The following is a 25,612-nucleotide window of genomic DNA, read 5'->3' as shown; positions in this document are numbered from 1 at the left end:
AATCTACACATTTACCATATAGTTTTTTTTTTTTTCTCTAATAATCTTTTTACTGACCGTCGTGCTAGAATTGCACTCATCTCTCCCATCAGGCCGCCTCCTCCACTGGGCATAGATATACTGCTGCGACTACTGTCGGGTTTAGGAGGCGCCGCCACACTAGTCGGAGCACTGCCTCCTCCTCCACCACCGGCACTAGCAGCAGCATCATCCTGCAGGGGGAAGCACTGAGTCAATAACAGCAGCCAGGAACTAATGTGTGCAAAATGTTGTGGAAGATCAGTCTCAACATTTCAACTACTGAACAAACTGAATAACATTTACATTTATTTGTAATTTCATCTTTGTGAATGGATGTCTTAGCCTGTATTATTTTGCTTTGCATAAAAGTTCATTCTTTTTTCTTGCCATTTGAAAACCGGATACTTTTAATTAGTTTCCACATGGAAACTTGTTTCACTGTCTTTATAAAGTTCCACCAGGGGGAATATTATGGCCCATTCACACCAAGAAATATAACTATAAAGATAATTAAATTAGTGTCCACAGCCACACTCAAAGTTCAGTTTATTATATTATATTTAATGCTGCAGCTCCCCTATTTATGCACACCATTCCCTCTTTCCACACAATACCCATCCCACTTTTTCACAGTCGACCACTCCCCTTTTTGGAAGCCTTTTCAAATTGAAGGTGTGAAAAACACAGCTGCAGAAGAGGGGTTTCATGACCCTTTAAAGTGGAGTGGCTGTCATTCATCAGCTGGGAAAAAAACCTTCTGAAAGTAAATCCAACCATATCGTTCCTCTGCGTCATTATCGTTACAGTTGTGGTGTGGACTTCCCTATTCTCATAGAATAAGAACAATCACTTTATATAACACATTTGTTATCATCCTTGGTGTGAACAGGCCTTTACACTATTTCTGAAATGATAAACTGCCTTCCATGTGATTGGTTGTCACCTTCAACCCCATTTCTACATCATTTTTGAAAACATTTAGTATGCAAGTTTTAGATTTGCCAGTAATTCATTATCTGTTTCTGCCAACACAATAATGATTTCGCAATAATCTCCACTTCTACTTAATACACATTCCTGGTCTTTCAATTGCACATAATTAAAAAGGGCACGGTAGTCCACGTAAAAAAATAAATAAAAAAGGTGTCAAAATATAATAACTTGCTTGAAATGTCATTTTTGGGTGACATCATCAAGATCGCAAATAATGTCACAAGGAAATTACACATTATCTCAAATGCTCTTGTGATTCTTCTGTGACTCGTTGTCTCACCTTGGCCACTTTGCGGAGTTTGGCAGCTGCCAGAGCAGCAGCGAGACCACCGCCACCTGGTCCTCCTTCCCCACCTCCTCCAGAGGGGGGCAGAGGAGGAGCAGGTGGAGGTGGAGCTCCTCCTCCCATGGGGGGAGGCCCAGGTGGTGGGGGAGGTCCAGACGGAGGGGGCCCAGGGGGAGGTGGGGGTCCAGGGGGAGCCGGAGGGCCTCCAGGGGCCAAAGGTGGTGGAGGAGGAATGACTACTGTAGAACAGCAGCACATGATTCACACAAACACACACAAATTACATATTAGCTCAGAAATAGAGGTTGATCTACTGAAGAATTAAATACTTTTTCAATTGTATATTTTTTATATTTTATTATACATGCATACATACTGTATTTATATTGATTTCTGTTTTTTAATTAAAAATAGTATTATAATAAAATAACTTTGGGTTTTTATTGTTTTCTACTGTAACCTGATTGTTTAAGCAATGAGAACAATGACATTACACCACTGTGCAATCAACAGGATTATAATCGTTAATTATATGAATAATATATATTTTTTAATCTGTTCTGCGTAGTGTTGTCAAAAATATCGATATTTCGATATGTAACGATACGGAAATATTTGAAATGATACCAAATGATTTCAACTCTCCTCTTTGAGCGACAGCGAGAGTCGACACGCACCCGACTCCTCTCATTCACTCCAGTAGTCCAGGTTAAATAGTGTTGGTGTGAATGGTCTGAATTTTGCATGAGATTGGACATAATTCTACTCATTCCCACAGATTTCGCGCTCACATCTGAAGCGCACACATACAGTAGTAGGGCTGGGCGATATAGCGATAATATTGCAATCATTTTGATGACGATGTTTGAAAACATTGTGAATATCAAATATTTCTAAATCAAGCATACGAGGCATTATAAAACGCTTAACATGGCTTAATGTACTAAGACGGTGTTGATAACAGACCAAACACAGGAAACATAATACTAATAAAGTAAACTATGTACAAAAATATCAAAAAAGCATACTTTTCCAAAGAACGTTACCAGATAACACAGATAGTGCAGAGGTCTGCTTCCACCGTTCACTAAACATTGGAAGCAGAAAACTTAAATATATACACGCAGCACACACCAAAGAAAAACATGCATGCATGAGAGAAATAATAGCGCGGCACAGGACATGCCTAATATTCTGGACCTAATATTCTGTGATAAATGTTAATCAATAAACAATAAACATAGAAAACCACCCCATGCTTGGCTAGATAACTAATACACTTATTAAGAATCAGAGTGAAGACTAAGCAGTATTTTTATATATATTTGATTATTCATTTTATTTCTTGACTTCCTACTGTTAAGTAGACCTATCGCTGAAAAATAAAGCACTGTTTTTTGTTATATTGTTTGTAATTTAATTATATAAAAACAAAGATAAAATTAAATCTATATAGTAATTATAAATGTACATTTCAAAAATATTAAATTACTCATATCATGACATTTTGGTCATCCCAACCTGTTCGGAAACGTAAACATTTTGTATTTAGTTTAGTTCTAATCTAGTTCATCTAAATAGTCTTTGTTGTTTTTAATGGGGGCAAAGGTAATTCAAGTTTTTTTATCATTTAAAAGCAATTGCAAACATATCGAGATGTATTGAATATTGTAACAATTTTGACAATATCTAGATTATAATTTAGATTTCGCCCAGCCCTATTCAGTAATAAAGCCGCCTCTGACATACAAGTGTAAAAATGAACTCCTTCTCCCAGCTAATGAATGGTCAAATACACTCAAAAATAATGTCACAATGCCCATCTTGGTGAGTATTAATGTAAACATAGTCATAAAAAGTTCAGGTAGAATGTGTAACAGGAACAGTATTTTAGATTCATGTGTGCGTCAGGTCTTAAAGGGACAGCAGTGTGTTTTTTTTGCCTAGACTTTCAATAAATGGACAAAAAAAAAAAATTATACAAAAACATGCAGCATTTTTTGCCCCGTGGTATCAAATGGTATCGAATATCGATATTTTTCCAGGTATCGTATTGAAGTTAGAAATTCCAGTATCATGACAACACTAGTTCTGCATATTAGTAATCAGATGCATCATTTTGTTTTCCATTATAAAGTACACAGTTTAACTCTACTCAGAGAAGACAGCAATGATCTAAACCAGTGGTTCCCAAACTGGGGGGTGCAGAGTTATGAAAAGGGTGGTGCGGCAAGGCTGATGGATATATTGTAAAGTCAGAAGGTTATTTTGCAACAAAAAACACTGCAGGGTGATAAAAGACTACACTGCAATTATACAATATTTGATTATTTTATATATAGATTGGCCAGCAGAAAAAGTTTGGGAACCGCTGGTCTAAACAGAGTTTCTTCCATTGAGAGGAAACATTTTCTACTGACCTGGAGCTGCTTGCCGTTCTCTTTCTTGCCGTTCTCTTTCTTGTCTTTCTCTTTCCTGTCTTTCTTTTTCCTGTCTCTCCTTCTCTAGCTGCTCCAACCTCTGCTGTTCCAATCTGCAGGTGAAACACATGAAGAAGGCATTGCAATTATTTTGGCAAATACTGCAATTTGAAATTATATTTGTGAGTTAATTAATGAATCATTTAAAAAAAAAAATGTAAATACAAAATTAAAATTAAAAAAATGAAATATTTCTTTCACCAGCATGTCATGTCCATTAACTGACATAGAACTGTAAACATGCAGATTTCATTGTGTTACATTATTGAAATATTAACTTAAAATTTCAGGTGGTAAATATTTAGGTTTCAGCTAGGGGAAAAAAGGTTGAGAACATGGTTCTCATTTTGCTGTTTAGATATTCATGCTTAAACAAAAGGCATTAAAACATTTTAAAAAGCAATTCCCATATTTTATAGAATGTATAAAAACTAGCAAGGAATGCCTTTGAGAGCTCCAAATGAAAGTCGCATCGAAACGGAAATAATGATAAATCACCCACGTTACGTACATCAGGCATGTGCAAGGGGATTGGGGGCTTGAGTCCCTGCCCTTTTCCAAAATTAATCAAAAAGTGCCCCTCTCAAACAAATATCTATATCTATGATAATATAGTGGTCAATAAAACAAAATATAAAAAAATTAAAATATATAATTAACACAAAGTGTACAAAACTTTTATCTTTTATAGTTTTAGTTTATATCTAAATTCCTGTTTATTTTTATGCATCTGTCAGTCTGAGGTGTTGTTGCCATAACACGTTGCTGAGTTGTGTGCCTTGCTTTGGAATTGACTGATGGGGTCTGCTGACTGGGTTTTCGTGTTACATATTTTAAAATATTACATATCTGTTTGTCATCATTTCTGATGCAAAGCTGAATTTTAGGCAGCATTAATCCAGTCTTCAGTGTCATATGGTCGATCAGAAATCATTCTAATATGCTGATTTATTATTAATGATGAAAACAGTTGTGGTGCTTATTCTGCTTAATATTTTTTTGGAACCTGTAAAACTTTTTTTAGGACTCAATGATGAATAAAAAGTTTAGCTTTTTATCAATTTAACACATCCTTGCAAGTCCAACTCAACCGGAAGTAGCGAGTGAGTTTTCTTCAGTGCTGTGACATATTTCCAAATGAAACAGAATATTGAACAGAGGGCAGGGTTTCACCTCAGCGCTCCTCCTCTCCATCTCACGCTGAACGGTTGGAGGGGAGTGGTTACCCATTTTAAAGCACAAGCCGTCAAACTGACATCAGCTGAGAAGGAACGCCGTTTCCAGACGGAAGTTACCTCTCAGATATTGATTAAATATTACCACGGCAAACTTTTTTTTATCTGTGTATTAACTTGCACGGATTGATTGTTCAACCTAAGACTTGTAATATGTGCTTACATATTACAACAATGTGCTAACAAGTAAATAAGTTAAATAAATTCTGTTCTTTTTTAACTTTTTATATATTAAAATAGAAAACCATTATTTTAAGTTGTAGTATTATTTTCACAACATTACTTTTTCTGTATTTTGATCAAAATACATGATGAGCATAAGAAGCAAACTTTTGACCGATACTTTTATATATGCCCCTTTTTTACATTTGAGTCCCTGCCCCTGAGGAACTCTCCGCACGTCCCTGACATACATCCAAGTGTAACAAATTATCGACAAAGAAACAAATATATAGGGCAGGTACTTTCTATGCATCGGTTGTTGATTGGATGTTGAGATGGAGGCAGATGAACGAGAACTTTCAGGGTCAGGGTTTAAGCGGTTTAAGCTAAATGATTGGAGAAATCCTGCATACACCAACAGAAAGAATTGTTATTTTCACCCGAAGATCCAATTATGACATTTTGATTAAAATATGCAGCTTTTTTACTTAAAAAAAAGGAATAACTGTTCACAATAAAACCCATAACATGCATTTAGAAAATAGATTTTCATTGTTGCCAATGCAGTGAGTTCATAAACAGATCATGCTGTTGACTGAAGTTAGTCACTAGGTTGAGTCAGTGAGATGGCAACTATTTGGTGGGTTTACATATTTTAAAACATTCTGAGGCCTCTCAAATGAGCCAGTATATAAAACAATATTTTAAACGCAACAGGCAAGCACAAATACGCACAATCATATGTACTCTTTTTAAGACTTACAGGACTGCAAAGTCAAGTTTCATGTTAAGTCAAGCCTTTCTGAGAGCCATTCAAAACATTTCAGTCAAGTCAGGACATGAGTCAACAGGCTCCATGTAAAGTCTTTATCAAGGTAACCATAACAACAGAGAGAGCGAGAGAGAGAGAGAGAGAGAGAGAGAGAGAGAGAGAGAGAGAGAGAGAGAGAGAGAGAGAGAGAGAGAGAGAGAGAGAGCGAGAGAGCGAGAGAGGAGAGAGAGAGAGAGAGAGAGAGAGAGAGAGAGAGAGAGAGAGAGAGAGAGAGAGAGAGAGAGGAGAGAGAGAGAGAGAGAGAGAGAGAGAGAGAGAGAGAGAGAGAGAGAGAGAGAGAGAGAGAGAGAGAGCATGCTCTGGAATTACAGTCTCATTCCAGAGATTTGGAAGAAAATAAAAAACCTTCAGTTTTCCGCTGCTGCCAGGAAAATTGTCTCATGAATGTTCTTGTTCATTAAACACAATTATTATCCCTATAAAATAGAGTTAAAAAACATACACTGTACAATGTATGCCACAACTTTTCTGCCACGAATATTTGTTAAGCACAGCACATGCCAATCGGCGATGAAAGCTGTGTTGTCGCCTCTCGTCGGCTGCGTCCAAAAAGCTGCACTTGAATACTCCAAAAGGACTAAAGGCGACTATAGGTCAACTCGCACGTGTGTTCTGCGCTTGCGTGCATATCTGTCTATATCAGCAGGTGTCAATAGTCTATTTTCTACATTAAAAGAAGGGAAACCGATGCTATGACTGCAGATATACAAACCGTATACAAAAGGCCTCCTTACCAATATCAATCACACTGATCACTTTATTCCAGTCAACTCATGTTATTATGAAAATATTCCTGCAATCGAATGCTCAGAAATATTATTATTTTATATATATATATATATATATATATATATATATATATATATATATATATATATATTAGGGCCGTGACTTTAACGCGTTAATTAATTACGCAAAAAAAATAAAAAATTTAACCGCATTTATTTTTGCACCGCGGAACGTTTTTCAATGAATCAGTTTCGACGGACCGATTATACTGGAACACCAACTAGCGCTCCGGAGTCAAGACAACAACAAACCTTGGGTGCGTCTCAATCAGCTCCCTAGTTCAGTAGTCAGGGCACTGATCAGGGAGTCAGCCCATTGACTTATGTCTTGATCAGTGCCCTGACTAGGGAACTATGGAGCTGATTGAGACGCAGGGCATGAGTGAACATGAACGAAGAAGCTGATGAGACCGCTTTGCTCGGCCCTGTGATGGGAAATTTTGTTTTAAAAAACGAAAGAATGGAAGCGTCGTCAAGAGCAGGGTTGTGTGCAAGCTATACAACAAGGAATTTGCATATCACCGCAGTACATCGAGCCTCAAATATCACAAATATGCTTTTGCTACACTTAATGGCAAACTTTGCGCTGGTCTGCTGGACTGAAATAAATAAACAATATTTTGTTGATTAAGCTAATGTATTCAGTCATTATTCAATGGTATACTAAAAATACATGTGAAAAATTACTTCTCATTGTTCTCAGGTAAAATATTTATATGCGATTAAAATGCGATTAATTTCGATTAATTAATTACAAAGCCTCTAATTAATTAGATTAATTTTTTTAATCGAGTCCCGGCCCTAATATATATATATATATGAAAAAAGTGAAACTTGTATATTATATTTATTTATTACAACAAAATGTTCAAGTTTGAAAAGACGCAAATGTTGATTTTTTTTAACCCTGTAGTCATGCAGGGAGAAAGAAAAGGAAGAAGAGGATTGAAGTGTCAGAAGTCCTGACCTGGACTTTTGCCCTATCACTTCAGGGGCTCACGGAAAACTAAAGACTTGAGAGTTAATACCAGTAAATCTCTTGAGATTTTTGTGCGTGTGTGCGTGCGTGTGTGTGTGTGTGTATCACAGTGAAAATACTGGTAAAAAAAAAACCCCGTCAAATTCTTTGTTACACACACAACAATAAATACGTTTGTACCTTCTCTGTTGTTCCAGCTCTTCTGGGGATGGTCCATTGGACACGGGCCGTGTGGGGAAACCTAATGACAATGCAGTTGTAAAAGGTTGCATTGAACAGATATGCGCCGTCACAATGGGGTGTAAATGTGAGTAAACGTTACCTCCATCAGGGGTGGTGCTGAGGACGTCGAGCGCATGCGTCATGCCATTGGCAAACAGCGCTGCATCTTCCTTGCTGCCAAAATTCAGTCCCCACACCTGCCGAGCGTCCCGCCATTGGTGGAAGTTTGGCGTGGCCTGATTATATTTTAATCCCTTTACGATTGGACAATTAATCACAACCTGTACAAGAAAAGGCACAAATGTCTAAATGTAAATGAAGCCATACATGCACCCAAGTATAAACAATTTCTCTTTTATGCTGTTTTATGCAGTAAATTGTCCGTGCATATTTGTGCATGTTCAATATGACGCATATTTTATATTTAAATTATTTATTAAGCAAAAACCAAAAGTTTTTGTGTGTGTGTGTGTGTGTGTGTGTATGTGTGTGTGTGTGTGGGCATGTCTTTGTGACAAATGAGGACACAAATGTGTATAATGACATAGGTAAATGACAGAGCGTAGAGAAACGGAAATAATAAATTAAGTGCAAAACCGGGAAAAACGTAATTTATCAGCACGTATTGAACCGTGAATGGCGTACCGAACAGTTCAGTATTATATTGAGTATTGTGGCATCCCTAGTGAGCATGCGGACTCCTGTCCACTATCGAAAGCACCAACAGTGGGCATGTGAGCATCAGAACTGGACAATGGAGCAAAAATGGTTAAGGAATGGTTTGAGAAGCACAACGAGTTTGAGGTGTTGACTTGGCCTCCAAATTCCTCAGATCTTCCCGAGCATCTGTGGGATGTGCTGAAAAATCAAGTCCGATCAATGAAGGCCCCATCTCGCAACTTACAGGTCTTAAAGGATCTACTGCAAATATCTTGGTGTCAGATACCACAGCACACCTTCAGGGGTCTAGTGGAGTCCATGCCTTGATGGGTCAGGGGCCACACAATATTAAGAAGGTTGTCATAAGGTTATGCCTGATCAGTGTATATAATAAAACAAATAAAGACTTGAAAAACACCTCTTAAAAAAAATCCATAAAAATTCTGGATGCAAGAACTGAACAACTGAAAGAACCAAAATGCTTGGCTCTCACATAGTGGTTTGAAAAACGAAAATGTGTAGAAGATAAGCAAATGTGAATGGCATAGGAAAAAATGGATTGCCATGGACTGTAGGCCAATGACAAACATACATTAAACCATATGAAATAATCTCTAAATTCACTTTTCTATTAAAGTATTTACTTACTTTAATCTGCCACCATAACTATTTTGTCTTAAACTATCTACATTTTGGTGCTTTTATTTTAGCAAATATAAATATAAATATAAAATATAAATATGATTTATTTTTTGCGATTATTTAAACTTTTATAATAAATCCAAGAATGAATACAACAAAGACTACATCTCCAAGAACTTGGCACGTGCGTTTTAAAAAAGATTTAGATTGACATATATTTAAATGCACCAAAATATTTGCTCATACACGCCCTCAAAATACTTCAACTCGTAAGTTTCAGATTTGTAAACTTATTTGTATATTTTAACAAGAATGTTTACAGACTGTCCAGAAGAGGGCTCTGCTGCCTCATAGTACAAGTGTGTGTGTGTGTGTGTGTGTGTGTGTGTGTGTGTGTGTGTGTGTGTGTGTGTGTGTGTGTGTGTGTGTGTGTGTGTGTGTGTGTGTGTGTGTGTGTGTGTGTGTGTGTGTGTGTGTGTGTTTCAGGGATTCCCTACATTATAGGGATCAAATGTCCCCACAAGAATAGTAAAACCAGAAATATTTGACCCCATAAATTAATTAATTAAGGAAAGGAAAACATTTTATAAATTATACAATAAAGATGCATAAAGTTGTTTTGGTAGGTTTAGGATTAAGTGATTGGAAAATACAGTTTGCACAGTATAAAAAAATTAAGTCTATAGAAATTCCCCATAAAACAAGGAAAATCAACACATGAGTGTGTATATGCGTGTGTATTCGTCTTCAGTGAATGTGCTGACACCTCGTTTTTCTGTTTGTATTACAATCATGAATTCCACAAAGCAGAGCGGCAGAGAGAAAGAGAGAAAGGGAAGAGAGCGAAGAAAAGAAGAAAATGTCCAAAAAAGCTAAACATGCCAGCCACACAGAAGCACCGTCATCAAAATACACGAACGGAAAGGCAGACACAACTGAGAAACAGAGACAGAATGAGATAAAAGTCACTTAGTCATTCAGACAAAAAGAAATGAGTTTGTGGAATCAACAGACAGATGGACTGTGGAGAGGTAAGAGTCATGGGAATGGGGGAGGAGTGCCTAACTGGCACAGGAAATGGTTTGGCTATCTTACAGGAAACAACATCTACTTTAGTAGTCATCTCTGGGGAGCATTCATGTCTGAGCATATAGAGGAGGACAGTGCTGGGATGGGAAGAGAGAACTTAAGATAGTGGGGTACAGGGGATGGGTGGACTGAAAATATGAGGACTAGAGAATTTTTACCCAAAAATGCAGTTTAGCCCATCAGGTGACAGACGTTTAGTAGAATGTCCAGGCTGCTCTTTTCTATACAATGAAAGTATATGGACGCTGAGGATGTTAAGCTTCAGTGACATCATGTCCGCTCTTTGGGCCGTGTGCCATTCTTATTTAATTTTACCACCAGCATGTTTTGTGTGCATCAAGGTTTGGATGGCAGCGTTCACACTTATTCAAAAGAACCGCACTAACAGACCGGAGTTCATTTGAATTAAAACCAAACATGCCAAAAGTGAACACCCTCAAAAATGACAACAAAAATGATTGCATATGATTATGATTCATACATATATGCACAGTGACTTGGACAGAAGGTAAAGAAAAATAGGAAATTGTACTGTGAATTGTAATTTGTGATTATGAAGAAAGAAAGTAAAAGAACAAATGACAAGTAAAAGTACTTTTGTTAAAAAGGCCTAAACTTAATTTCCTTAACTTTGATTGGGTCTCTAATAATACAAAATTCTGGATCATGATGAAGCAATCATTAAAAGCAAAAGTGTATACAAATTTGTTTTGTTTTAGAAAAACTGAAACCATTTTCAATTGACCACCGATTAATGCTGCGAACAAATAACTGTAATTGTAACTGACATATAAGTTGCAGAATATATTGGATCGAATGATAATAATGCTATTTATTTTAATACTGAAAAGAATGACAGAGTATGCTTCCCTGAGAAATTCCAAGTTGTCAGTGTAAATTTGATAAAGTGTTCCCTATTTGGACACTGAAATATCTACTAGCCAAAATATTGGAGAAGAAGATAAAACAGCTTAACCAGATAAAAAAAGATAGCAACATTGTGTGTTTTCTTTTCCTAATAAAACCATCTCGGACGTAGGATTCTAATCGTATCAGTTGATCCAACATGCTTTCCATGTCTAAAACCACACTGGTAGTCAAATAAGCCCAGTTTCCACCTAAATTACCTGGAACTCTTTTTCCCTCAGACCTGCTGCTTTCTGCGTTTCTATCGCGGTCTAAAGTACCGTGAAGATTAGTCCGGTGACGTAGGACTGTGCATTTCTTCCTCCGCATATAAACTTAAAGGTCCCGTTCTTCGCGATTCCATCTTTCAAATTTTAGTTAATGTGTAATGTTGCTGTGAGAGCATAAATAATACCTGTAAAATTATAAAGCTCAAAGTTCAATGCCAAGCAAGATATTTTATTTAACAGAAGTTCCCTTTCAAAGCCTACAGCGATCGGCCGGTTTGGACTACACCCCTGCACTTCCTTCAGGAATGACGTCACTAGAACCGTTTGTTGACTAACCCTCCGCCCACAAGTACACGCAAAATAGGGCACGCATTCAGCGCTTGCATCTCCCCGTTATGGTAAGAGGCGGGACCTTTCCAGGCAAAGTGCGCTAAGCAGCTGTCCAATCACAACACAGGAAGCGCTGGCCCAATCAGAACTCGTTACGTATTTCTGAAGGAGGGACTTCATAGAACAAGGAAATCATCAGGCCGTTTTTAAGACAGAGAAAACAGCGCTGTACAGATAAATAAATTGTGTGAAAAAAAATGTTTACACGCGAAACATGAACTCATGCAAAGAATGGGACCTTTAAAGGATTAGTTCACTCAAAAATGAAATATATGTCATTAATGACTCACCCTAATGTCGTTCCACACCCATAAGACCTCTGTTCATCTTCGGAACACAGTTTAAGATATTTTATCTTTTAGTCCCAGAGCATATGCAGTGTATGCACACTTTACTGTCCATTTCCAGAAAGGGAATAAAAACATCATCAAAGTAGTCCATACGTGACATCAGTTGGTTAATTAGAATCTCTAGAAGCATCGAAAATACATTTTGGTCCGAAAATATCAAAAACTATGAATTTATTCAGCATTGTCTTCTCTTCCGCGCTTCTCCAAAAAAATTCAAACGGTGTGAATCGATCAATGATTCGGGTCGCCAATGTCACGTGATTTCAGCAGTTCGAATCGCATCAAACAGCCAAACTGCTGAAATCACGTGACATTGGCGACCCACAGCATTGATCGATTCACTGATTCATTAACCGTTTGAATCTTTTTGGAGGAACGCGGAAGACAATGCTGAATAAAATCATTATTTTTTTTCTATTTTTGGACCAAAATGTATTTTTGATGCTTCAAGAGATTCTAATTAACCCACTGATGTGACGTATGGACTACTTTGATGATGTTTTTATTCCCTTTCTGGACATGGACAGTAAAGTGTGCATAGACTGCATATGCTCTGGGACTAAAATATAAAATATCTACAAATGTGTTCCGATGATGAACGGAGGTCTTACGGGTGTGGAACGACATTAGGGTGAGTCATTAATGACACTAATTTCTTTTTTGAGTGAACTAACCCTTTAATAAAGTCTGGACCTAGTCATCAGATAATCAATCGGCTTGTTTAAACTCCATTGTTGATTCGAATAGTAAACGAGTATTACTGCGCGCTACGCAACTGACTTCTAGGCTGAAATAAAATGCTGTGTAAACTCAACCAATCAGCATGTTCAGCGCCCAAGTCCCGCCCCCAAAAGTTGCTGAAATTTGAAAAAGTACTACCTTGCAAGCAGGGCCGTTTTGAGGAGGAATTTTTTTACTTTTTATTTAGACTCAGGTTACTGCGATCGTAACTGAGTAACACCCCAAGTCCCTAATTCCTAGGGAAAGTTCCCATGGTGGAAATATGGCTTTATTTGTTTAAGACGATTACTTATTGTCCTTTCCATAATTTTACAAAGATAACCAGTAAGAGCAATTAGCTGATTGCTATTTGGATTAGTAGGGTCTTTTCATGGTTTAGGTATGGGAATTACTGTTGCTTCTTTCCAAGATGATAGTATTTTACCAGATGACAAAGCAAAGTTGAAATTATCCAAAAGAAGGGATAATGTCACTTTAATCTTTAAAACTTTGCAGACTTCTACATTAACACACAGCTATTACACACAACATGAAATGTAATATTTGAGAGGGGAAAAAAAGCATAATGGGGCACTTTAAATCAGCTCAAGTGTTTTGATGGGGTCACTTTATGGAGTCACTTTATTCCTTTATGGAGAACCTTTATAATATATTTGTATCAGGTTTTCACTCATCTTTAAAACCTTAAAGAGTTTGTTCACCCAAAAATGATGTCATTAATCATTCACCCTCGTGGTATTCTAAACCCCTAAGACCTTCGTTCATCTTCAAATCTTCAAAACCGAGAGCTCCCTGATCCTACATAGACAGCAATACAGCAACCGCTTTCAAGGCCCATTTAATATGAACAAAAATAACTTTATTCAACCATTTCTTCTCTTCCATGTCAGTCTCCTACGCTGTTGCCATAGTAAATACAGTGCAATCCTTCCAATTTACATCAGAGCTATAGAAAAGAGCAGCCTGGACATTCTACTAAACGTCTGTCACCTGATGAGCAAAACTCCAGAACGCCAGCTTACCATTGGCTGATGCTGTTCACATAAGCGCAACGATGCATGCATGCGATGCTGACTCAGGAGCTAGCCAATGGTGAGCTGCCATTCTGCCGTAGAACTCAGAAGCACTGCACTGAATTTATTGCGTCAACAACGAGACTGACACAAACGAGAGGAAATAGTTGAATAAAGTCGTTAATTGTTTTAGGTTTTTGCACACAAAAAGTATTCTCATCGCTTTATAAAATTAAAGTTGAACCACTGGACTATTTTACCGATGTCTTTATTACCTTTCTGGACCTTGAAAGTGGTAATTCAATTGCGGTATATGGAGTGGTCAGAGAGCTCTCGGGTTTCATCAAAAATATCTTAATTTGTGTTCCGAAGATGAACGAAGGTCTTATGGGTTTTGAACGACATTTTTAAACCCTTTAACATTCCAGTAAGCACACAGAAATGACCTCCTGGTAAATTTCTCCTTTTTTTCTGGAGGAAAAAAAATGGGTCTGAAACAACATGAAGGTCAGAAAATAAAATGTTATTTGGTGAACTATCCCTTTAAAAACACAGTATTATACTGCAGTATGACACATACTGCTGGTCTTTAACCCTGAAAAACAATTCTTGAAGTCAGTTCTTGCAAACTATTTTAAAAGTGTGAGCTTGAGGCAAAGTTTGGAATGATTTTATTTCCAGTTACCCTGAATGTGCCACCTCCCTGCAATATTACCTCCAATGAAAAATGGCTTGTTTGTCCACGACCACAAACTACATCTGTCTGATTGTAGTTTTTTACCTGCTGGTCAGTCTGCATCTTGCGTCCCACCACTCTGAAGGCGTTATTGCTTGGATTGTGATAGATTTGGACCCTGCTGAAAGCCTGGGGGCCTGTGCCTGCTGGGACCCACTTCTTATTGGCATCATCGTAGATCATCACAGTGGCCCGCGCCTGGCAGATACTTGACTCACTGTGCATATGAAAGAAAGAAAGAGAGAGAGAGATGACATTAAAAAACAGCATCATTCTTTCACATCAATAAAACTGCAAGAAAGTGAAACAGAAAACAGGAGTTTGACACTGGGAAAAAGATGACAAGCAGAGGGGGAAGAGAGACTGAGGCATAATGAACAAAGAGACAAGTGTGGTTAAAAATGTGTGAGGTAGGAGGAGAAGTCTGTCTGATCGAAACAAGCCCAGCAAGTACCAACAATGGGGCAGACAAAGAAAGGAAGTGCTCAACATTCCGCTGCTCAGGAGAGAAAGCAGGTTCTAGAAACTTCAAACTGACCACGTATCACATACGCACACGACACACACGCACAAACAGAGCCTGATCTTGAAGGAACAGTTCAAATGGAAATTCCAGGGCTCGACGATAAGGATTCCCCAATGGCCCAGAACTATAAAAGATGCTCGGGAGAGTCCTGCTCAGGCCAGTCCTGCGTTGTCCCGAAGTGAATTATTAGCATATTTTTAAGTTTTACAGTTTAAGCACTCAATTGATTTTTAACATGCCCCATTAACATTTTAGAGGTTCCTAATTTTTTTGTTTTTGGGGTCTCCTACAATAGGTTTACATGCATCCAAGGTCAAAAAATCATTTTAATTTTCTCATAATAAACATTGCACATCACCTCATTTCTACAAGTCGGAAAATAGCTCAGTTGAAACATAGACAAGTAAAAAAGAACATTGAGTTATTTTAACCCCCTCCTTTCCAAGAGCCTACTCTGCTCTGATTGGTCAGATGGCCCAGTCTGTTGTGATTGGTCTTCCGCTTAAAGCATGTGTCGGAAACTAAACTGTCATTATATCTAAATTTCATCTTCCCATTCTTTCCGTATTTTTTCCATGCCCATCTTGCGGAGTACCCTAGCAGACAAAGTCTGTTATGCTTTAAGTGAACTTCTACAATCTAGAAACTAGTGTTGTCACGATACCAAAATTATGACTTCATCACGATACCAGACTAAAATATCGATATATCGATACTAAATCGATACCACAGTAAAAAAAAATGTTTTTTTAAAATAAACATAGATAAGATGCTTAATATGACAACAGAACTTATTATTGTTATTTTTTACTAAAAATTCATGTGGCCAGCATGTTCCTTAGGGTTGGGCATCGTTTTGATTTGAACAATTATTGATCAATTGATCAATTGCTATTAAAATTATCTCACAAATTTTTGCTATCTCAATGTATTTTTTACAATGGGGTAATTGTGTTGCAATAGTTTACACACAGCACAAGGAAGCTTGATTTCAAATGGTAAATTGAATTAAAAAAGACGAGTAAACAGTAATAAAATAAGAACAAATAAACAGATTACAAACAATAGCACAAATAAATGCAAAAGAATAGAAGATACAAATTAAATAGACTGCTTTATTTTTTCAGGTAGGTCTAACATTCAGATAAGAAACTGAATAAAAAAATGCATAGTAATTACATTTAAAACAACAATGTTCTTTGTAAAAAATTCAATAGTGTACAGATGAAACTATTAAAGTTACACAAGTTGATCAGTCAAGAGCAGTGTGATCGTTTGTCTTTTTGTAGTTTGAATAACAAATGACTGCGGCCCCTTTAAGACTAATGGACGCATGGATCCTAAACACTGTTCCTGTTACTCGTTCTTCCTGAACTGTTGTTTACGGTAATATTTTTCCAGATGTGCACTGATAATTATTTGAGTGCAATCCCACGTGAAATTCAGACCGATCCCACACTAACACTAACACACTGTCATGAGGAAAAAGTCCAGCAGAACGCACGTTCGCCGTGCTCAGAGGTTAACCGGGCTGAGTGAGAATATGCCGGTGTGTGTCAACTCGCTGGTCAGAGAAGGAGAGCGCAGCTGGTATCGATACTGTAAAAACTGAGAATCGTATCGTTTCAGATATCCCAGTATCGATACATATCGAAATATCGATATTTTTGACAACACTACTAGAAAGACTATACATGTTTACATTATTGGATCTGTGCATTATATCGGTGTAAAGTGACAACAGCCTAACATTCAAGCTGTCTGTGTTTTTATTGTCACTCAAACAGCAAAGGACAAGGAAATCACTGCTCTTGACTGAATATCTTAACTTTAATTAGGTATTGATTACTGTATTACATTTATGTACCTTAAAACATGTTTTATTTTATTTGTATCTTTGTGCAGTTGCTTGTAGATTATTATTATTATTTTTTATAATTTTATTTAACAGTAGTACTTTTTTCCCTTAACATATCACATACCAAACTGTACCGAAACCATGGTGCTACAACAGTGATACAAACCGAACTGTGAGCAATTTGAACCTTTACACCCCTACCAGTGAAGCAAGTGTACGTTCATTAGCTGAAAACGTGCCATATGAAACACCAGCACCCACCATTTATAACAAAAAAAAAATGTAATGTACATGGAAGTCCAGGCATTGGTCCATTGATGTTGTTGAATGCCGTGCTTAAATGACATCGCTGGCTTACATCCCTTTTGCTGGTCCAAATGCAACCAGAAAAATGGCCCTATGGGAAATATTTAGCTCCTTAGTTTAACAGAGTTCCAATAACTACCATGTGTGAAAGCCCCTATTGTTGCATAGGTATGCAACAGGAAGTGAGACTGGAAGACTCGTTTTGGCAGTTTAGAATTGATTCTTTCTTTTAGGAGACAATAACTATTTGTCATGCACTTTTATCTTTAAGGACTGTGCAGAACTGTGCAGTTACAAACAGCTGTATTACACACTGCAAGAATGTTAATGTTCAAAATAATAATATAGTGGCACTTTAAAACAATTCAAGCGCAAAAATATGCAAAAAAGAACTCAATTCAGATCGCTGGTTGATAGACAGTGCATGAGGGAAAGACGATGCAGTGTTATTTTGCATATTACTACTATAGTATTCAGGTAAGAAATACTAAAATACTCAAATTTAATACTGTTAGACTCACCTGAAAAACATTATTTCATTTGTCTGTTCTTTAGTATTTGAGATATTGCTTGCTTTTTATATGTTCATTTGTACATATTTCATCACTGACTGTTTACTGTCTACTTACTGTCTTTCATAATGTTTGGAATACTATATAAATGGGAAATATATACTGTAAATAAAATACCAGTTTACATGGGTCAAAAACAACAAAAAGTGGTGACAGGACAAGTAAAATCTGGGCCAGTAAAAAAAAAAAAAATCAGATTTGAGCCTTTGAGACTATTATTTACTCGGCCAACACATAAGGAGAGATTTCAATTTATATGTGTGTGCACATTTAGAATAGTGATATGGAACAAAAATGATCATTTTCATTTTTTGCTGAAGGAGTCCTTTCAGAATTTGCTGACAGCGGATGGAAAAACAGCTGGATTTGTCAGTCACAAATATCCACACAAGGATATCATCAGGCAAGGGTTGTGATGTCATTCTGACATCATCTTACTCATGGAGTGAGCATGTGGCGGCACATTTGTTCCTGGACTGTTTATAGTGTCTCTAGAGAAATGAATCAGACACAAACAGACGGTTCAGTTTCAAACTCAAATGCTGCCGCTGTACTGGCTCCATGTTCACATTCCTCCATGCTTATTATATTAAATCTTTTCACCTACATGCACAATTACTCAAATAATAGCAGACTTCTGGAGTTTTCTGTACAATAAAAGAAGAAAATGAATAGATGTTTACAGTTTCATTAACTACAGAAATTGTTGGCCCTGTGAACAGAAAATAATCTTTTAAAAACACTTTTCACACTCTCATTAGCTTAAATGTGTCTCTCTACAACAGTGAACATGCATGAATGATGCATCACAACAGAAGTCTGTAAAAAATAAAAAATAAAAATCTGTATTCCTGTTCCTATTCCTGTATTCTTTTACCTTTTATGAAATTAATAAAGAACTCAGTCTGGTCTTCTGTCCAAACATACCACACCCTCTTTAAATAATTATTGAGTTATGTACACCAGGTAACCTGTCAATGTGGAAAAACTGTTTCCATTGCAGTGAAATATTCCGTTTACCAATTGCCTGAAAACCCCCCTCATGTGAGCATAAAAACTTAGAGATAAGGAAGTTTTTGCAAAATTGGGAGTATGTTTAATGCACAATTTCAATTTGCACAATTTGAAGGGTAATGGAAATACAGCTAGTGTTGCACACGAGTGTAAATAATACATTTTTACCATGTGTCACTATAGACCATTTTCAGCGGAAGTCATCATAGTTGGGTTAACTTCTATAGCGGTTAATGAGAGAATGCATTAATTATATTTTTTGTGTACCCTTTCTCTCAAATAGAAAAAGAAAAGCGCAAAAACAATGATTTCACAACTTTCAAAAAGAGGGGAAAAATAGAGTGAGATTGATAACGGCAGTGAAAAGAGAAATATGTAATTTTAACCATTACTCCCATAGAGGCTGTATTAGAAACTCCCTCACAGCAGCAGTAAGTAGTTTTTTGTAATTTGATGCAAAATTATTATCACACAAACTATTAGTGTCATAAATATACAGTACTATACAATTTTTTTAAATGAAAATCCAAAAAAATGTGCAGGATTTATAATATTGATGATGACCATTAAAACTTGTCATCACAGTCTGTGGTCCATTGTTTTGTCTGTTACAGATGGCTTGATATCAACTCACTTTACTGAAAATAATGGATGGATATAAAAACAACAATTATATATTTATTCTTAATTCGTTAACACAAAAAACTATACCTGTGGTAACTCATTGTGCACACCAAAAGCGAAGTGAAAAGCGAAGTGGGAGCATTGAAATACATACTGTAGTTTACTCGTGGTATAACTTGTTTTTCGCATCACTCACGGGAATAAAAACAATGCGCGATGAGGAGTGTTTTCACGCACATCAACAACATTTCTTTATAGCATTATTTCCATCATGTCAAAGATTACAAATATTTCTGCTCTGTACCTGTTGAGGAAGTCCTAAATATGGCAGAAAGCCAAACGTCAACGTGTCTGGGTTCACAGCCCCATCCAGAGGCGCACACAACTTCTCAAAGGAACCAAAAGCGCTACTTGAGGGTGACGTTTGCCCAGTTTGATAACCTGTCAAACCGGTTGAATCAATCTCTTCACTGATTGGCTTGCGCGACAACCAATGTGAAAGTTTTCCGTTTAAGTTGAATTTTTTTTACTTGCACGGAAGACACAATTGAGGCGAACATGTCACCCAATTTGCGTCATTCGCATCGCATGTTACGAATTTGCATCTATTTGCATTATATGTAATCTAATCGCACAAATAATTTAATTCGATTTAGTGTGCACGCACCATTAAACTTTCTTTGCAACAACCAAGACTTCTGTAATACACATAAATGTGTCACAGCTGGTAAATGTTTTAACTATGTACCGAGACAAAAACCTTTCTGTAGTGTTTTCTTTAAGTCTTGAATGCGTCATGCCTATCAGAATAAATAGTTTCCAAAAGAGGGTCAAAAACAGGGTAGAAAATAGCCTATTACTTTCTACTTTCAGGATGTTTTTTTATGTAAAATATTGGAATTTTATGGAAAATATTTAAAACATTTTAAGTGCACCTCAAAGAACATTATAACATTTTGAAAAATACAGGTCATGACCTCTAAGATTTTTGGCACTCCTTGTCCTTTCACAGCTAGCATTTTATGTACACTAAGTACACGAAATAAAACAATATCCTAATACTTTCTGCATAATTTGACAAAATTACAGCTCGCCTGGGAAAAAAAATTCTTTTTTTTCTCAAATTTCTTCACTGAAAATGCTGTCTAACTGATAATATTTAATAAAAGATTATTATGGGCAAGTATTGCACAATTTTTTTTATATCATATACATTCAAAAAATATATAATGGATTTTCACATTTACAATAAATAATTAAATCTATTCATAAAAAGACATTCAAATGTAGAAAAAAATATGAAGCCATTGGGGAAAAAACATTCTTTCCCTCCTCATTTCCTCCAAACTGTGCTATAATCTCCTCTTCCTGTGACATCATACTAATGCCACATTCCCCTTCCTGCTCCAAGAAAGGCCGAATAAGGACTGACTATATGGTGAGCACACACACACACATACACACTCTCTTCAAGCCCAGATGTTGATTGCTATTGGAGGAGGGAGATTAGGTCAACCAGATGGAAGGAAATACGGGATAAAAGAAAATCACAGAAAGAGATAAAGACCAGAGGATGAGAAGGGAGATCAGGATGAACTTGGCTTACACTCTACAGACAGCCATACTGTTATGGGAAATGCATACATTTTTAATATGGGAAGGCAGAGCTAGGGAAGAAACAGTGTGTACAATGAATTATTAATGAAAGACACACAGACACACACACACACACACACACACACACACACACACACACACACACACACACACACACACACACACACACACACACACACACACACACACACACACACACACACACACACACACACATCCTGTATGTAAACAATTGCCTTCATTAACTGATGACAAGCAAATGCAAAATGCGCATCATGACAGTGACTAAATGCATCTATGAAACAGATGTAATATATTGAGAATGTACACATGTAATAAATTTGATGTTTATCGGACAATATTGGATGTTTAATTGTTTCTGCCCATTTTAAATTGTCGGATTTGGCTGATAAACGTGCTGGTTTAGGGTGGCAATATATTGTTCATCCCAAGTTTTATTGGGTAAAATGACTTCAAGACAAGCTGGACTTTGTTTCGAAAACAAGATGAAGCTAAACAAGTCTCAAGGCTATCAGACCAGTTTATTGTCCAGAAATATTAACTGGCCAATATTTGCTATTTTGTTTTAGTTAAGTTTTCAGCAATCTCCTTTGTGCAAAGTTTGAGTCTGTTGCTCTCTAGATATCAGTATCAGCAGTTGAAACCACATACTGGGCAGTTTCAACTTTAAAAACACTTCTCCAATATGGCACCAAAAATTACCGGTTTCCTAGTAATGACAGAGTTAACAGGAAACTGCAGAGCACGGCTAAATAAATGTCTGTATAAGGCTGTGCAGACAGCTGCCCTTGAAGACTAACAAGTAGAGTCAAGCCCACTAATCGGTCTCAAACTCTCTCTCCCTCCCTTATTTCTCCTTTAACGCCTCAAATATGTTCTGTTCCCCTCCACTCACCTGGTTCACCAGCTCACCAATGACACAAAGGCAGAAGTTAAGGGCTAAATGGTCACAGTGTAATTGCAAGTGACTCTGAGGATAAAACACACAGACTGGCAGATGAGTGTTTGGACAAAAGAAGAAAAGAATGTGAACTCAAGGGACTTGTGGGACTTGAAGGGTCTTTCCCTCAGCAGAGTGTCATGTTTTATAGCTGTTTAGATCAGCTGTCAAGTCTTGCTTGCACTGTTTTAACTCTGTATGGGTTTTAAGTAAATTTCAATAAACGCTCACACTCAACACATCCTCTGGTCAAACAGCTTTTGACAATTCAATATATAAGGGGCATGAAATTGACCTGCAGGCAAAGTCTTCGGGAAATTATTGAACAACAAAAAATTATTTTAAAATCATTCAATATTAATAATATTGCCAAATTGTATTAGCTTTATGTAAATATCCATAAAATCAACTGGTGTGAAAAACTTTGAAGATGAAATAAATAAAATAAAAATCCTGATCGTTCACTGCATGCTGTCCTTTCCAAGTACTCAAATTTTTGGATACTTGTAAATTTTATTGGGTGAAATTCTAAAAGTCTTTGGTTCAAGCCTGGTTAAGAACTAGGCTGAGCATGCTAACACCACAATATCAGAATGATAATCCTATGAGAACCATGGCATTTACAAGGCACATCCCAGAAATATATTGTCATCACATGATACACATCTAAAGAAACATAGTACTACTGTGGTAATGTTAAAAAAGAATGGTAGTAACATCAAAACATTTTGACGTTAGAATAGGACTAAACTTAAGTTGCATTAAAAACATGTGAAGTCTGGAGCTTGCTCAAATGAAATATTTTGTGCTAGGAAGTACTGTGATTAATTCTTTTGTCAGGATCAAAATAAATGAATTAAAAACCGATTTTAATCCTGATTAAAGAGTTTAATTTCATCATTCAAAGCTGTGATGCCTGTCACTGTGGCAAGGCAAGGCTAAAGAGCTGCTTTCTTTGCTAAAGTAACCGTCCTCTCTTTGTCTCTCTTCTCTCACAAGTCTCAGCTTGTTGTTTGAAGTGCTGCAGGCTACACCTTTCAAAGGTTTTCTCAGTAGAAGGTGGAATGTGCACAACGACTAATTTCATAAACTTTTAAATGACATCCCCCCAAAAAAACAGTCTGCATATAATGAAACATACTACATCTATGAACATCCAAATCCACTGAAATCCATCTGATTCATTTGATTTGCTAACCTTGCATTATGATCATTGTATATATTTTACTTAAAAGTTTACTCAAGCAACATTATAAACAAATGTATTCAAATCTACTGAATCAATAGGCAGACCAATAAGTTCCAACCTAATTATAGCCTATTATAAACAAATTTCCTCAAATAAAAGTTAGTCCCCAGAACACACTGAAGTATTATTGTTTGTTACCACGGCAACCACTCGCGTGTCTGGGTTTCAGCACATTTCTCAGGTATAAAAAGAAATCTGTACACATGATGGATGGCAACAACAAAAAACGCAAGATAAACTTGACGTGTACTGACAACTATATGCATTATTTAAAGGGTGTTGAAATGCTGTTTCATGCCTACTGAGCTTTTTACACTGTTAAAGACTTAAACATAGACAAAGTTTCAAAAACTAAGTTGGACGTTTGATGGAGTATTTCTGTGTCAAAAATACACCTTCCGGTTTCTCATAAGTTTCGGAGAGTTTTTTTCGAGTATGGGTCCGCTTGACAGCGACAGAGCGGAAGGTCCTTTTATGGGCCGTACGGCTCTTCTCCCAGAAGGGTGCATGCACGCGTGACTGAGGCGAAAGAGCAAATGCCCGCCCATAAACACTGATTCGTGGAACACTTCTATCGCGCTCCACTTTATTCCTATGGGTGATGTCAAGCGACTTTAAGGCAGCGCTGCATTTGAACCGATTTGAACGCAGAGACGTCGAGAAGCGTCACAACATCACGCTTTAGTCATGTCGCAATAGTGGATCCACGGTCACTGCTGTCACAGGACTTCTCGAAACCAACAAGAAGTGTGTTTTTGACGGAGCGGTCCCAGCGATAAAGGTTTGGTCCTGCTTTGGAAGCAGGCGGTGAGTAAAACTGCTTCAAATGTCTGTGCTGTTGGCTATCGTCGCGTGAGTAAACATCAGTAAACAACACGATCGTGTATAGTTAATTTATCAATGGAGCATGCGATCTATGGTGTGTGTTTAAATACATTTGTTTAGCTGACTATGTCAGTTTGTTTATTGTAAAACCACCCAAACATAAACCTAGGCTAGGGGACGTTCTCACAAAGCGTGCTTCTTCATTCAAATGCGCTAACGTTACTCCATTGGGTTTTTTTTATACACTATCTGACGTGCAAAACCGTTTTGCTTGCTACTGCTAATGTTTAGTCGCATACAATAGTCCATAAACCAAATCATGTCCTCATAAACCACGAGTAAACAAAAGCAAATGTTGACAGGCCACTAAATACAGTACATTAGTGTTGTCACGATACCAAAATTATGACTTCGATACGATACCAGACTAAAATATCGATATATCGATAATAAATCGATACCACAGTAAAAAAAAAAAAAAGATAAAATAAGATGCTTAATATGACAACAGAACTTGTTATTATTCATTGTTATTTTTTACAAAAAATTCATGTGGCCAGCATGTTCCATAGGGTTGGGCATCGTTTTGATTTGAACAATTATTGATCAATTACTATTAAAATTATCTCACAAATTTTTGCTATCTCAATGTATTTTTTACAATGGGATAATTGTGTTGCAATAGCTTACACACAGCACAAGAAAGCTTGATTTCGAATGGTAAATTGAATTTAAAAAGACGAGTAAACAGTAATAAAATAAGAACAAATAAACAGATTACAAACAATAGCACAAATAAATGCAATAGAATAGAAGATACAAATTAAATAGACTGCTTTATTTTTTCAGGTAGGTCTAACATTCAGATAAGTAACTGAATAAAAAAATGCATAGTAATTACATTTAAAACAACATTGGATAATGTTCTTTGTAAAAAATTCAATAGCGTACAGATGAAACTGTTAAAGTTACACAAGTTGATCAGTCAAGAGCAGTTGATCGTTTGTCTTTTTGTAGTTTGAATAACAAATGACTGCGGTCCCTTTAAGACTAACGGACGCATGGCTGTGTGTGTGTGCGCTTCAGATGTGACCACGAAATCTGCGGGGATTAGTAGAATTAATTTATGTGCAATCCCGCGCGAAATTCAGACCGATCACACACTAACACTAACACACTGTCATGAGGAAAAAGTCCAGCAGAACGCGCGTTCGCCGTGCTCAGAGGTTAACCGGGCTGAGTGAGAATATGCCGGTGTGTGTGTCAACTCGCTGACGGTCAGAGAGAGCGCAGCTGATATCAATA

At 36.9% G+C, this 25,612-nt stretch overlaps 1 protein-coding gene across 3 annotated transcripts in view; it reads right to left on the bottom strand.

The window, feature by feature from the left end:
• The window catches only part of vaspb (vasodilator stimulated phosphoprotein b), a 74,884-nt gene that overhangs the window by 15,819 nt on the left and 33,453 nt on the right, over positions 1 to 25,612 (bottom strand). For 2 of the 3 annotated variants that reach the window (XM_067419483.1, XM_067419485.1), the window contains exons 2-7: positions 14,801 to 14,972; positions 8,099 to 8,279; positions 7,957 to 8,017; positions 3,721 to 3,833; positions 1,295 to 1,539; positions 58 to 212 (exon numbers count right to left, since the gene is read on the bottom strand). In XM_067419483.1, the coding sequence (XP_067275584.1) occupies positions 58 to 212; positions 1,295 to 1,539; positions 3,721 to 3,833; positions 7,957 to 8,017; positions 8,099 to 8,279; positions 14,801 to 14,972 (927 nt within the window). The remainder of the gene's footprint in view (positions 1 to 57; positions 213 to 1,294; positions 1,540 to 3,720; positions 3,834 to 7,956; positions 8,018 to 8,098; positions 8,280 to 14,800; positions 14,973 to 25,612) is intronic. The other variant, XM_067419484.1, reaches the window with a different exon arrangement.

The sequence above is a fragment of the Pseudorasbora parva genome, chromosome 16, assembly GCF_024679245.1.
Source record: "Pseudorasbora parva isolate DD20220531a chromosome 16, ASM2467924v1, whole genome shotgun sequence".
Lineage (NCBI taxonomy): Eukaryota > Metazoa > Chordata > Actinopteri > Cypriniformes > Gobionidae > Pseudorasbora > Pseudorasbora parva.
The sequence above is the reverse complement of the archived record's forward strand: the minus strand, read 5'-3'. Positions and strand labels throughout refer to the sequence as shown.